The sequence below is a fragment of the Myotis yumanensis genome, unplaced genomic scaffold, assembly GCF_028538775.1.
Source record: "Myotis yumanensis isolate MYYU_CA2020_CCGP unplaced genomic scaffold, mMyoYum1.0.hap1 SCAF_1, whole genome shotgun sequence".
Taxonomy (NCBI): domain Eukaryota; kingdom Metazoa; phylum Chordata; class Mammalia; order Chiroptera; family Vespertilionidae; genus Myotis; species Myotis yumanensis.
In genome coordinates this window covers 170999269-171014392 of record NW_027223752.1, presented here as the reverse complement: position 1 = coordinate 171014392, position 15124 = coordinate 170999269, and the positions used below count along the sequence as shown (strand labels likewise).

Below are 15124 nucleotides of genomic sequence, written 5' to 3'. Positions count from 1 at the left end.
AATATTTACTTTCCTAGCATAGGATCTGACTCATGGTAGGTTCTCAATACATGCAATTTGAATCCGAATTTCAAGCTATAGATAATGTATGCTTATTTTTCTTGATTCTTTACAAGCACAACCACACTATTCTTATTTAAATCCACACCCTTCTTAAGGGACTTGATTTTGGATTCCTGCCAAGTATAATTTCTTCCTAAGCCTATAATCTCCAGAGCAGTAGCTGTCAACCCTGCTGTACATTAGAAGCTCCTGGAGAACAGTTACAAAAATAACAGCATCTGGGCCCCACCTTTGACCCATTGAATACTTACCTCTGGAGATACTGTTTGAATTTAGATCAAACAATAAATGAAAAAGTAAAGGGAAAAAGAGGTAACAATGCTTTACTAAAACCAAACCAAAATAAAAAAGCTTAAGAATTATTACACATATTGTAGACAGCCATACGAGGGGTTCAAAACCACTTACCTTTGTTATTGTATACATCTAAGTAGTTCGGTGCTGAGAAAATCGTAATTAGAGAAGGGAAGCCTGTTGTTTGGCTTTTCCTGTACATGCGATACCTAAAAACAATGAATGCAAGTTAGAGCAAGTAGGGAAAAAAACTATAGTGTCAAACTGTCAATTTAGAAACACAAAATTAAAATTCAGTTTTATCATTCAAAGAAAATTTGATTATATAGCATTAAACAAACTTTTCTCTCTGAAGTCTGTTATACAACATCAATTCATTTCAGAGGTGAGAATAAAAGCATACACTCATATAAAAGTTTGAAATAGGTTTTTCCTAAGTCCAGCAGACACAGTGGAGGGTGGAACTCAGTGAAAATCCATTGGCATGTGTTCAACAGAGAATACAGGCTACTTTTTAGCCCTCTACCTACCACGTTTTTCACGAGCCTGCCAATATATTTGACATAAAAAGACTCAATAAGCAAAGCAATATGTAAATCTTTCCCACAAATAACCAGGCTGATTATTCTATTTATCTACAATATTCTGTTACAATTATATTTCCCCTTTTGCTCAGCCTAAGTGATTTGCTTTTCAAAGAAAGTTTGATTAAATCTATGGGCTTTATGAATTGAAACTGTTTCTACTTTAGAATTTATTTATTATCAATCTCTTGTGGTGTCTGCAGGCCAAAGATTATTGTTTCAGCAGGGTGATATTTAATCAATCAGTGATGAAAAAGAACATTTGCAAGATCTTTGGAAATCAACCAACAATCCAGTATCTTTTTTTTTTTTCTAAGACAAAATAGGACTCTAGTTTCAAATAACCAAAATATACAGAAGATTGGCTCTTTTCCACCAATGTGAAAATATATTTCATAACTTCTATGCAATAGATTTCAGGAATATCGATTTGGAAACATCCCTATATGGCACATAACAAAATTTTATCATTCCTTGGGTATTGTGTGTCAATTATTTCTGGCATGTCCAATTTAGCTGGGTTTTAGAGGTGCCTCAAATAGTACCTTTTAGTACCAAAAAGATTCATTTGATGTGAATAATCAAGAGGAATTTATCGGCTGAGATGGATTCCCCATGGTCAACCAAGGTCCCAACTTTAATGAATAATAATATCTTAGTGGTCATTTGCTGACAGGGCCTTCTCATGTATACCAGTTAGAACCTCAGACCAAACTCTTGGCTTCCTGAACTATGGCCTGCTGGTTTAGCTGTCTGACTCAATGACTGCAGGGAAACTCTGGTTTTGTCTTCACGAAGGATGGAGACCTGCCCTGTCCAATCAGAACTGTACAATTTGGATACCTCATTTACATAAAAAGGACCTAATCGAGAACTTGGCAGGAACTTTCCCTATAAAAGAAGACCTCCCCTTTGTCTCAGTGGGACATGGTTTAGGTTGCTACCTAAATCTGTCTCCTGGGCTACCGCTACTATTGCTGAAATAAAAGCTTATTATTTTTTATTATAGTCTAAAATTACTTTTGGTTTACATTCTAGAATTATTTATTCTGCTTATGGGACTGAGCTTTGTTGGGGGGAAAATCAGAATGTGAAAGACAGTACCACTCTTAATCCTAGCACCTTGAGTTTATAAACCAGGGCTGGCTATGGCATCCAATAAAAACAAAGAAACTGGATGACACAATCTCAATTGCCCCAGTGAATCAAGCAACTGCTCATTTTACACAGAGTTGTTGATTTTAACTGATGCACATAACATATTTTCAAATAAGCAGATGATTTCAGTGGGATTAAGATCAATGTGCCTCGCCTCAACTGCACAGTTGGGACAGTCAGCTGAAAAAGCATGGAGACACCCCTGCCCTGAAAAGTGAAAAAAAATTTTTTTGAAGATCTGATTGGTTGGGTATACCAACAGTTTACTTCAAACATCAGCAACAACAGCATGGAGCAGGGAACATTGGATCAGATTATACCTGTTGACTGAATGCTTGAAAAAAGCTAATTCTGAAAGGAACTTAGGATCTGCCTTGATTCAAGGTCATAACAGACATGGGGTTACTTCAGAATGCAGGCATGTACATTCCCAGGATCAGCACACAGGTTATAAAAATTACTGTTCCTCCATTTCAGAGAATTCAGAACCTGAAGGGATGAGTTTAAGCATTTGAAGGCAAATACTGCTTTTCAGTGGAGCCTACTTTCCTGGACTTCCAATACTAAAATTAATTATCCTATTTTTCCCTAGTGCAAATTTAATGCAACATCAAAGTGAACATCTGATATTTCTTAGTTTTCTAAACCCTTAAAATTGGTCTATATTTAAAAATTTATCAGATATTATATGGTGATTTCTGTTAGAGTTAGACTATATGATTTTCCCCATCATTTAAATGTTTCTGTTTTTGTCCGTTAAAATTCTATGGGGACCAAGAATGATATTCTTTAAACAAGAGTACAACATGCAATATCTGTTAAATATTTCTTTCTAATTCTCGTTCACCTTGCCAACTAAGACTGGTAATTTACTCACTTCTGGGACAGTGGTAAGAGCAGGAATTGAAATAAGAGGAAGTGCTCTTACAGTGTTTAAGAAAGCCAGCTGAAATGGTTACCTGTTCAAGCTAAAAACAGAAGACTTTCAAAGGGGAATTGACAATACACCTGCAGCCATTCATTGCCCAGGACCTTGCTATATCTGTGACCTCAGAAGACAATTTTAAAACTGAATTCCTTTAGGGACAGAGCCTGGCCAAGGGAACAGCCACAGCCTGAGCGGAGTGAGGGAGTCGTGACAAAGGGACAAGGAACGATGCTTTCCATTACCCCACAAGACTGCTCACCCTGCATCCTGGGCTTCATGGGCTCGGAGGATAGATAACAAGTTATTGTGCTGTAAGAATTCACAAACAGCCGGGTAACTGCCAGAGACAAAAAGAAAAGAGAAGCAACTGTTAGGAAATCATTAAAGGGAACAAATTTACCTATAACATCAGACCTATGTGATCTGATCCAGCATAATGAAACATACATCATTCATGAAACAAGCCTCCTGGCTCTCTAAGGACAGGTTTTCCCCTGCGGCAGAGAAAGCACCCAGAGCTGTACATTTTACATAATGAGAAAGGGCTGGAGGTGCATGAATTGGAAACAGAAGGAAGGCTATTATATAACAACACCAAAAGTGTCCACTTGGAGAGAAAATCAATATTATCAAGTCTACCTTTACACACAGAGTGGACAGAACCACAAATATAACATGAGGATGGAATTTAAAATATAAGCCTCAATTTTCTCAAACACAGCCCTGTTTGTATTTGGATGTGTGTGGGGGCCTGAGCGTTCCACAGAGAAGACTGAGGGAGTGGGAGAGGGGAACTGTGGGAAATCAAGCTATCAACTTAAGTATGGTTACATTAACTGACTACATCATTCAAAATCTAACCAGAATTATGGAATTCACAAGGTTTTAAAATGTGTATCTTACATATGTTCAATAGAACTTGATCTTAAATCTTATTCTTTATCTTGACATAATAAAATTATCAAAATTCAATCAAGATAATACTGTCTATTAAGAAAATCTCAAAATGAAAGATGAGAACTTCATTCAAAATGCAATTCAAGCTACAAATTAAACATGAAAAACCTTTGCAATCACTTTGTCTCTGCTCTAAGATTTTTGAAAAAGATAAATGCATGCCATAAAAATGAACGAATTTTAGGTATTTCAAATCAAAGGACAGCAAGCCCATGCTTGTTTTAATATAAACTGCAGCTATCCACAAACTTGAACTACATATGCCATAGAAGACAATTCAGCAATCATAAAAATAGCAATTAGCAAAAATACTTAGTATATGTCACTCAAATAACTTATCACAAAAGAGAAGTTGAAAATAGTTTCTATGCTACACATCTTGTAAGAATTAGCTAACCAACAGGAAAAAAATAACATTAAGATGGCATACCATTGTAGAAATCCTATATGATAAAAGGCTAATATGCAAATCAACCAAACAGCGGAATGACTGGTTGCTATGACGTGCACTAACCTTTAGGAGGCAGACGCTCAATGCAGGAGCTGCCCCCTGGTGGTCAGTGTGCTCCCACAGGGGGAGCGCCGCTCAGCCAGAAGCCAGGCTCATGGCTGGCGAGCACAGTGGCAGTGGCGGCAGGAGCCTCTCCTGCCTCCATGGCAGTGCTAAGGATGTCTGACTGCCAGCTTAGGAGTGGGCCTAAGCTATCAGTCAGACATCCCCCAGGGCTCCCAGATTGTGAGAGGGCGCAGGCCGGGCTGAGGGTTCCCTCTGGGTGCAAGAATTTCATGTACCGGGCCTCTAGTACTGATTATAAAAAGGTGAGGTCTTTGGTAAAAGTAGGTTCTGAACCCAAAAAATAGTCTTTTGCATGTACGTACACACACACACACACACACACACACACACACACACACACGGAAGGTTCTAAATGTTCCTTCCCTATCTCTTTATGCTGTTTACTTATATTTCTTATGCCCTCATAATGCTTCTTTTAAAAGACAGTCTATTGCCCTGTTGTTATCTTATAAGACAGAAGGTTGTTTGTTTAGGTTTATCACTTTTTGCCCTTGAGAAAATGGCTTGGCTGCTCTTTATTTTACTCTTTTCCTTTTGGAAGAACTTATACTAGTCTTATGAAAACAGAATTTTAATATATTTTCTTTATGCTTTGTTTCCTTTATGTGTTTAAGCTAAGTTTTCTTCCATGGAAATATATATCTGATTTCTAATGGAAATCTGAAGAAAATGAAATCAACCCAGCAGCATACTCCTAAGTTAACGGCATTAAGTAAGGACACATTCATTCTTTCTTAGAGGAAAAAAAAATTTTTTAAAGAAAATCTTTAGAAATTTAAAAGCATAAGCAAGCAAAACTCAAACTTTCTAAGAATTACAAATATTTTTCAAAATAAATTATAAAAAGTACTTGATTATCAACTAGATTCTCATTATTGGTAAGCTACCTGCCTAGGATACATTATTTTTAATAATATTAGGGGGAAAAACTTTACAATATTTTCATGTTTTTTAATGGAAGTGATGAAAACCAAAAAGTGTTCAAGATGAAAAGCATTTTAAAAAGATATTGCCCTGGCTGGTGGCTCAGTTAGTTTGAACATTATCCTGTATGCCAAAAAGTTGCGGTTCAATTCATGGTCAGGGCATATACCTAGGTTTGAACCCCAGTCAGAGTATGTACAGGAGGTAACCGATTGATGTCTCTCTCTCTCTCTCTCTCTCTCTCTCTCTAAAAAACAACAACAACAACAACAACAAAACTATACATATCCTTGGGTGAGGATTTAAAAAAAAGTAGAATGCTAGAAAAAGCAGAATCACAACACCTTATCCCCATAGAGAGAGTTGGAAATCACTTATTCACCAACAATTTATCAAAGGCTCCCTGGTGAGTCTGTTCCCTTTTTTAGAAGACTGTATTTTGCCCAGGGATGGGAGATATGATAAGTGTAAGGTGTGGTTTCTATCTTGATAGTATCTACAATCTAGGTAGGAAGGTAAAATATTTTTTTAAAACTAAAAAAAAAACCTGTTTATGAATAAAATACATTTAAGATAAAATAGTACAAATTTTGAGACTCAATATAGCAAGAAAAGAAAGCATCGGGGTCTGAGGAAATCTTTATGAAAACTACCTAACTCATGGCAGATCTTTTTTTTCTGCCTCTTCTTTGCACCGATAAGGTGAAGCTTCCATGTTCTGTGCCCACCAAAGAGAAAGAGCCCCTCTTCCTCCAGACTGATCAGCCCAAGTCTGACTCCATTGCCTTCTGAGCTGAGGGCTGGCTGGATCGCAGCCCCACTCACACCCCTCCATGGGCACCCTTGTCAGGCGCAATCTGTCTGTCTGAGGTGACCCTGGAATGATTTTGTTCAACCAAGTGGCCTAGAGATGTCTGACACCAGACCAGCTGCAAGGACTGGGGAAGACTGGTGATGCTTTTGGGCTTCTGATGTTCATTTACCAGCATCCATGCTGTGTTTGGGAAGAAGTTATCTTCTCTAAAACTGTTGTTTTTGAATTGGATCATAACGATTCCTTCAGCTTTAGAGAATGCATCTTCTCTGAGAAAAAGGAAGGTGAAAATTTCCATGGAATAGTGGAGCTCCTTGGATCTGGATTCTTATTCCTATTTCATGTGTAAACTTTGGAAAATTGTTTAATTTTGTTGTTTAACCTCAAACAAATAAATCATCTCATCTGTAAAAACGCAGACAGTATCATTTATTTCACAGACTCTGGATAAAGATGAAATGAGTTTGCAATATATACATTTCTTAGGCCAGTGCCTGATGCAATAATAGTAGACTTTTTACAACTCCTAAGTTTCTCCCCACCACCATGGTGTGGAAGGAAGAATCAACACAGAATGGTGAGTTAGCAACCCTAAACTCTACCAGTAGATATTGTATTTATTAGTTGCGACTTATGTAAGATCTTAAAGGAAATGATGTACAGAGATTAGTAGATAGGAAGTGGTTAGAATGCCACCAAGACAGGGAGAGGGACAGGAAGCAGACTGAGCATGAACGAAGAGGAAAAAGGTAGAGAGACACATGTGAGCTATGGTAGAAAAAATGACTCGGCACTAGAGAAAATAGCTATTACATGCATTCCATTTATTCTCTAATTTTTGTTTCTTGCAATGTGAAATCATATTTTAGACATTGATTTCAACCCCCAAGATTTTGAGCTCTGTAACCATGATATAGCCAGCAGACACTACTTTAGTGCCTTTTTATGCTCTTATGTCCTAACATCCTCCCCCTGAGTGCTTTTTCCTTCTGGAGTGGCATACTCTCCTGCCAAGCCTTAGCTCTATTATCACTTGTGAACCCTTCCCCTCAAACCTAAGTAATCCTGAAGAGTACAAAACTGCAGCAGCCACTATGTTTTCATAACATGTGAAAGCAATATATCACCTGCCATGTAAATTATGTGTATACGTCTGCTCTCCAGCAGCAGTGAATGCCTTAAAAGACACACAGATTTACCCTAAATGCTTAGTAGCCATTTACCCGCTAACTGGAGCTCACGGTTAATTTCTGGAGTTGCCCCAACAGGAGCAATTAAGCAGGTGAGAGAAGCAAAGAGTTTCTTTCCCTCATTGGCTTCAGCAAAGCAGAGGCAGGTAACCTGCCACCCCTGCTTAAAAGACCAGGAGGAAACCTTCACCCTCCGCTGTCCAGCCCAGGAGGACAGAGGACTCTACCCGACTGTCCTGCTCCTCCTCCTCCTCCACCTCCTAGGCTGGCAATGGGGACTCAGCCCTGGGGGGTCTGGCGTTGCCCAGATACTGTTAGGCCGATGTTTTCCTAGGACTTGCTCTGTTACTCTCTTTGCCCCAGGGTTCTCCAGCTAATTTCATTTTATCCACCAGGGATCCAGTCTGGAAGGGCTCTGACGTTTCCTGCCAGAACTGCACCAGGGCCTGAGTCCTCACTTGCACCTGGCTGCCAGCTGCCTCAGGAGTGGTGAGCAATTTTTACTTAAGGCAAACTTTTTATTGAAGTGTAACATCTATACAGAAAACTGCACAAAGCAGAAGATTACACACTGGTGACCTTTCCAAAGTGAAAAACCTTTGCAACTAGCACTCAGATCAAGGCACAGAAGGTTTCCTAAACCCCAGCAACTTTTTGTATCTCCTCTGAGTCACTATCACCTCCTCACTGAGGGTAACCACCATGCCGGCTTTTAACAGTATATAGATTAGCTTCTCCAACCTGGAACTCTTATTTCAATGGGATCATCCAGGCCAGTGATGGCAAACCTTTTGATCTCAGTGTGTCAGCATTTTGAAAAACCCTAACTTAACTCTGGTGCCGTGTCACATATAGAAATTTTTTGATATTTGCAACCATAGTAAAACAAAGACTAATATTTTTGATATTTATTTTATATATTTAAATGCCAGTTAACAAAGAAAAATCAACCAAAAAAATGAGTTTACGTGTCACCTCTGACACGCGTATCATAGGTTCGCCATCACTCATCTAGGCTGTACTCTGGAGTGCCTGCCTTTATCCACTCATCATTATACTTGTGACATGCATCCATGTTGTTATGTGCAGCTTTGTTTAACTCATCCTCATTTGCTGTATTTAATTATTTAAATATGCTACAATTTATTATTCATTCTACTAACTGGGCATTTGGGTTGTTTCCATTTTTTGGCTATTCAAGTACTGCTGCTATGAACAATCTGGTGTTTTGGTACACATATGTACACAATTCCAGCGGATAATAAAATAGGAGTGGAATAGGTTAGTTATATGAATATTCTACTTTAGTGTATACTCAACCTGCTAACTGTAACTTGGGATTAGAGACCATTCAGGTGGGCATCCTTCTAGAATTCATAGTATTATTGCCCTCAAATTTTCATAAATACCAATTCCTCTGCTTGCAAGAGCCTAACCTTCCCTAGTATTCCTTTAAAATTTACATTTATTACATTTAATAAAATTTACATTCCCTTAAACTCTAATCCATCCCTATTTGGGTTAGGTAACCCAGGTGTGTGTGTGTGTGTGTGTGTGTGTGTGTGTGTATGTGTATGTGTGTGATGACCTCCACATTTATCACAGCACTAACCTTGCATTTTACTTGTCAATTTCTGCTTATTGATCTCTGGCAACTAGACTGTATTCCCTTGAAGGTAGAGATTCTCAGTATTTACAAAATCTCACAGAGGGCATATATATAGTGTGTGCTGATATAATGATTGTTAAATGATTGAATGAATGAATGAATTATCAGAAGATACCCACAAATGGAACAGTATGAATTGAGGGGAGGGGGATGAAGGATGTTGTACAATCAGGTGTGATTTCAACAGACTAAAAATGAAGGCTTTGAAATTAGAGTGGGAGGGAGGGAAGGCAAGATGGTCCAGATGCTGGTGATATTATAAAAAGGGTCAATAAGATGTGTTGATTGGTGGTGATTTCAAAGCAAGAAGAAAAAGGAAATATATTCCCTAGCCTGCATGTCTGTTAGGATGAACTATTAACAGAAACAAAAAATGGGAGATTCTCTAGTGGGGCTTAAGCAAGTGGGAAAGTAAATAATAAGCTTTTCCAGGCAAGGTGAATTTAGGTTAAGGTGACAATGGAACATTTTAGATAAAAAATTTCCAGCAGAAAACTAGAAATAGAGAGGTTGAGCTCAGGAAAAATAAAGAGATGAAGGTGCTAGATGTAGATCTTGTAGTTAAACCACAGAGGTTACAGTGAAGCTAAGGGAATAGGTGAGGTTCCTGAAAATATGTGAAGAAAACAATGTCAAAAGCAGGAGGAATACCAAGAAAGAGGCAGCAGAAGAGGCAAGGACCAGGATTTAAGGGAGAGGCAGGATTTATGGAAAAGGAGGAGCCAGAGCATTTCAAGGTGGAAGGTTGATGGGGTGTCAATTGCAGAAGAGAAGTTAAAGGCTACTGATCTGTGATGAACAGACTGGTAGTTGAGTGAACTGTAACTTGCAACTTCAAATCTCAGAACTTTAGATGTCTGCTTTAACTCACTCCTTTTGAAGGCAGCTAAACCTAGAACACAGAGCTTATGTGATTCATCCAAGGCAGACATACAAACTGACAACCCAAGATCCTAATCCAGCCAACAGTTTCATTGGGACTACATGAAAATGAAATTTTACCTCCAATTTGTCATGATCCTCATTAATCTTTACAATGGAACACTGGGCCTGCTTCAAGTATCTCACTTACCTGCCTCAAAATGTTAGGCATTAGCACATGCAAACTCTGGTCTAAGGCTATAAAGATAATAGTAGCACTTAGGCAAAAATAATGTGTTTTTTTAAAATATATTTTATTGATTTTTTACAGAGAGGAAGGGAGAGGGATAGAGAGTTAGAAACATCGATGAGAGAGAAACATCGATCAACTGCTCCTGCACACTCCCTGCTAGGGATGTGCCCACAACCCAGGTACATGCCCTTGACCGGAATCAAACCTGGAACCCTTCAGTCCGCAGGCCGATGCTCTATCCACTGAGCCAAACCGGTTAGGGCCGAAAATAATGTTTTTATGGGTTCTTTCCTCTCTGTTACTTTGCCCATTTTCTATAACTCATCAACAGCATTAAAAAATTCTACTGGTGCATTTTTCTGTATAATTTCATTTTATTTGAATCATGGCCCAAGCAATGTGTAGATCATGAGTAGGGTGGAATGGAAAATTAAATATGCAAATTTAATATAAACATGTGAAAAATAACTGGGAGTTGTGGATCAAGATCAGTGCCGATCACCCAGAAAGGTAATTGTCACCAAGTTTCTCCACCATTTTTTGTTGTTGTTATTGTTAATCCTCACGTGAGGATATTTTTCCATTGATTTTTTAGAGAGAATGGGAGAAAGAGAGAGAAACATCCATGCGAGAGAGACTTATCAATTAGTTGCCTTCGCACACTCCCCAAGGTACATGCCCTGCAACCAAGGTACATGCCCTTGACTGGAATTGAACCCAGGACCTTCAGTCCATAGGCCAATGCTCTCTCCATTGAGCCAAACCAGCTAGGACTCTACTAATTTTTTTGTTCCCTGTGCCCCTCTAGTCAGCTTTACAAACCAAGACTACAAAGCATGCCTTGGCACCTTCATGATGGCACTAAAATCAAAAGGATCAACAAGCTCTAGGAGAATAAGAGTCATTTTTCTCTTTCTTAGATAAAACATAACCCAGATGGCTTTACAATTAGTCAGTCTATAGGCTGTGAATTTAGATATTCAGCGTTTGTTATGGCTAAAGAGCTATTAACAACCTCTAATGAGAGGAGTTAAATAATCATTTTGTTGAGAACAAAAGTGTGAAAACATGCATAATCATCTCTGGCCTTTTTCTCTGATGTAAACACATCTGTGTCTGTATTCACCAAATAAAAATACCAAAACTTATGTAAGTTCAGTACAAGACTTTATATTTAGAGTATGATTTATTTAAAAAGCTGACTCAGAAAGCTAATAAAAGAGGTCATATTATGAATTAAAGAAAGATTAATGCAATATGGCTTAATATTAAAATTAAGAGGCTTAGATTTTGTTTGACATTATATTATTGAAGCACAATTCCGTGGTATCCAATAGGTAATTTAAATACTCATCGGTATACTTAGGGATTCAACACCAGATTTGAAAAACTGAACATTTGGCTTTGATATATTTCAACAATATTTAACTTTTCACTAAAAAGCTTGAACATCTTTACAACAGATTACTCCCAAATTAACTAATTACTGAAAAGAAACCTTAGGCTTCTTAGAAATCCTACACTACGCTTCTTCATTTCAGCCAAAATAGACTCATTAGACTTGATATACAAATTAAATAAATGAATTGTAAACTTTCTGGTAAATAAGCTTGGAACAAACCTCTTTATCAATATTTCTATGAAAAACTACTCTTTGATTAATGCTTTACAGTGTACAAGACTTTCTGCTCACAAACTTCAATTTCCCAATCATATCGAGATGAATGAAAGAAAACTATTTCTTCTCCATAAGGAAAACTTAATGTATGGAACAACATGTTCTGCCACTGAATAAACTCTGATCAATGTTATGCAGAAGGATGATATCTGCTTACTCTAGAGACAGAAGGTATGTGACCCAAAACCCATGACAGAATGCTCCCAGCCTTGCCATTTGCCTAGCTGCCAGTGCTGGAATTGAGCATAAACTTCAGTGAACATCAGTTTTGGTTTTTAAGGATTTTTAAAAAGACTATGTATTCTAGAACTTAAAATTCTCAATTCCATGATCTCTTTCTCTCTTTCACATGAACTGTATGTCTGATAATAAGGGAACCTAGAGAAATAGAGGGTAATCAAATGCAGTAGGCTGAAAATGACGTAAGATGTCAGGAAAATCATGGAGATACACAAAAACCCAACTGTGTTGTTTTCTTCTCTGAAATGTTATGGAATGGGCAAATTCCCACACACTGGCAAATGTAAAAATTACTATAAAACTTTTTTCAATGTAACATGTCTATGTGCCAACAATAAATTTACTTATGGCACCTACTTACTAAGTTGCTGCTAATGTTAATTTAGCCAAGAACTCTGATAAATTTAAGAAATTTTAAGAATAACTCCAATATAATTTAATTCAGCAATTTAAATTATTTTTTCTGATTTAACTTTTGAAAACTGATTATAAAATTTTAAAGTATTACATAATTGAGTGAAAAAGTAAATGCTGGCATTGGATTTTTTTCTACAGTTCTTGAAACAAATTTTCTACTACTAGTATATCCTAGTTACTGTCTTCTTCAGCTACTTTGCCACCCTGATATCACATGCCTCTTTTATGCCTTTTCTATTCTTCACAGATATTATTATATCTATATAACTTATGTAGATATATTTCATTTCTTATCTATTTATTTATATTTTCATTTTGCAAGTGCTAAGAACTCATTTGAACCAGGCTTTCGAAGTGACCCTTTCATTTATAGTTGTTTCCTAGAGAACATATGTAAACATCCTAATAAATCAAACGCGTGGACTGATACATAACAAATGTATGAAGGACACGTGCTCCGGCAGGCGGGAGCTGCATGCTCACCTGTAGAAGTACGAACACCCCCTGACTGTGTTGTGAGTGAAATGTTCCTGAGTCTTCTCATTGCCAAAGTCCTCCAGGGGGTCTGACCACAGGATGTCGCACATAGGTCCATAAGCAGGTGGTTCTTTGAATCGGTCTAACTAAGAAAAAAAGAAGACAGAGAGCAAAATACTAATCTTTGGAAACTGGGAATTCAGAAAATAAAAGAGACCAGAAATTTGCAATATCCAACTTCCTCTCCCCAAGCAGAGAGCTAGTGAGCTGCCTAACTGTCCTCCTGTCAGCACCGCTTCCTCCTTGGTTCCTCCCCATCCTTCTACTCTTCATCTCTCAAATTGTCCTTCCTTCCTCCTCCTCATTAGCTCATTAGTCTGTCTTCATCTCACCCTATACCTCCCTCCTGTCTCTTTAATTCATAACTGTTTACTCTTTTTTTCTCCCTTTTATCTTTCTCTTTCCCCCTAACTTATCTACCTTAATGTTTTAGTCACTATCAATTGATATGACTATATATGTGTTTCATTTCCTGAGGGAGAGATTTTATTTTATTTTATTTATTTTATTTTATCTTTGGGGAAATTTCTATTACTGCTTCCAATAAGATGTGATTTAGAAATCTGGATGAAGACAACTTATGGTGTTTATATTTAACAATATGATTTGGAGAACAGGTGGCTTTCATTTTAAGAGGAGCACTTGCTATATGACATTTTGGATCCTCATTCATTAGGGGCTATCTAGGTATTTAATTAATCTACAAGCCTATTCTAGTTTATCTTACTGGTTACAAACCAAGAGTAATGATAAGCAGTAAAATAAATCCAACTTTAAAATTTAGCTGTTTTTTTCTTCTGCTCACAGTTCTAAACTCTGTAGTTTTACTTGAAGCTTTCATATGAAATCCATTCCAGCTATAAATGTTTAGCAAAGTCATATTTCAATTTTAAAAGCTGCACTTAGAATGTATGAGCAATACAACTGCAAATGACATTTCACCAACAATTTACAACCCTGTCACTTTCCTTTAATTTATCTTGATTTAACCACAATTAAAGGATTTTTAGTAAAGTTAGCAGATATTATCTTCTCTTAATAAGAAATGCGTAACATCATTAAGGATTGATATTCTCTATAGTCAATACTTTAACATTAAAAAAATACCCATAGGGATATATAAGGCTGACAGCCAATCAAATTATCATTTTTTCCTGAGACATAAAAGGTGATGTAAATCATGGTTTTGCTGCACACCATTTTTTATTAGTATCTAAAAAGAATGAAGCAATATTTCACATTCTCAACACCCAATAAAAAACTTCAAGCAAGACCCTCTATATTTCAATCATTATGTTATTCATAAAACATGCATTGCAAACTTAGACTTGTTTAAGAGATTTAAATAATGTATGCCTTTGGAGCAATTCTTTCTAGGAAAATAAATACTTGCCCATAAAAATGGGAAATTTCTTTCTGAGAAACAAGGACTTACTATGAGGGGCAGAACAGCACAGGACGGGAGGCTTCTGATGAAAGTGAATCCCCAGCTGAAAGTTTGGTAAGGCAACCAGAATATAGAATTTCTTCTGGAAAAGTTACAAAGTGCTTTCTAAAGCTTATACTCTCTACAGTAAAAATAAACTAAAAATTCATTAAATAAAGGAAGTGTGGCACTCTGATGGAAATATGTCAAAATGCAAAAATCATTTTATGGGTAAATCTAGAGCTTAATAACATACATGAAAATTGAACATAATACCTGAAACATGCCAGTCCTGAGGACAGTAGATGATATTTTAAAAGTCCAGTTAATTTATGAGAAGCTTGGTTATTTATTTCAGGAGCCCATTAAATTGCAGAAGAACAAATCAGGTTACATTCATGCAGAACGTGAACCACTTTATACTTGAACTCCATGACCACACCGCATTACTACCGTACTAGTGCCCTGTTTCCATAGTACGTTAAATACAGAGCAAATACCTATGCTCTCTGTGCTATAAAGCACCAGAAGCAGATGTGTCTTTAAAAAGGGAC

The 15124-nt window shown here is 37.2% G+C and overlaps 1 protein-coding gene across 2 annotated transcripts in view; it reads right to left on the bottom strand.

Annotated features, from left to right (window-relative positions):
* The window catches only part of PPP3CA (protein phosphatase 3 catalytic subunit alpha), a 311141-nt gene that overhangs the window by 55553 nt on the left and 240464 nt on the right, over positions 1–15124 (bottom strand). For both annotated transcript variants that reach the window (XM_070392095.1, XM_070392101.1), the window contains exons 6-8: positions 13091–13230; positions 3287–3364; positions 472–566 (exon numbers count right to left, since the gene is read on the bottom strand). In XM_070392095.1, the coding sequence (XP_070248196.1) occupies positions 472–566; positions 3287–3364; positions 13091–13230 (313 nt within the window). The remainder of the gene's footprint in view (positions 1–471; positions 567–3286; positions 3365–13090; positions 13231–15124) is intronic.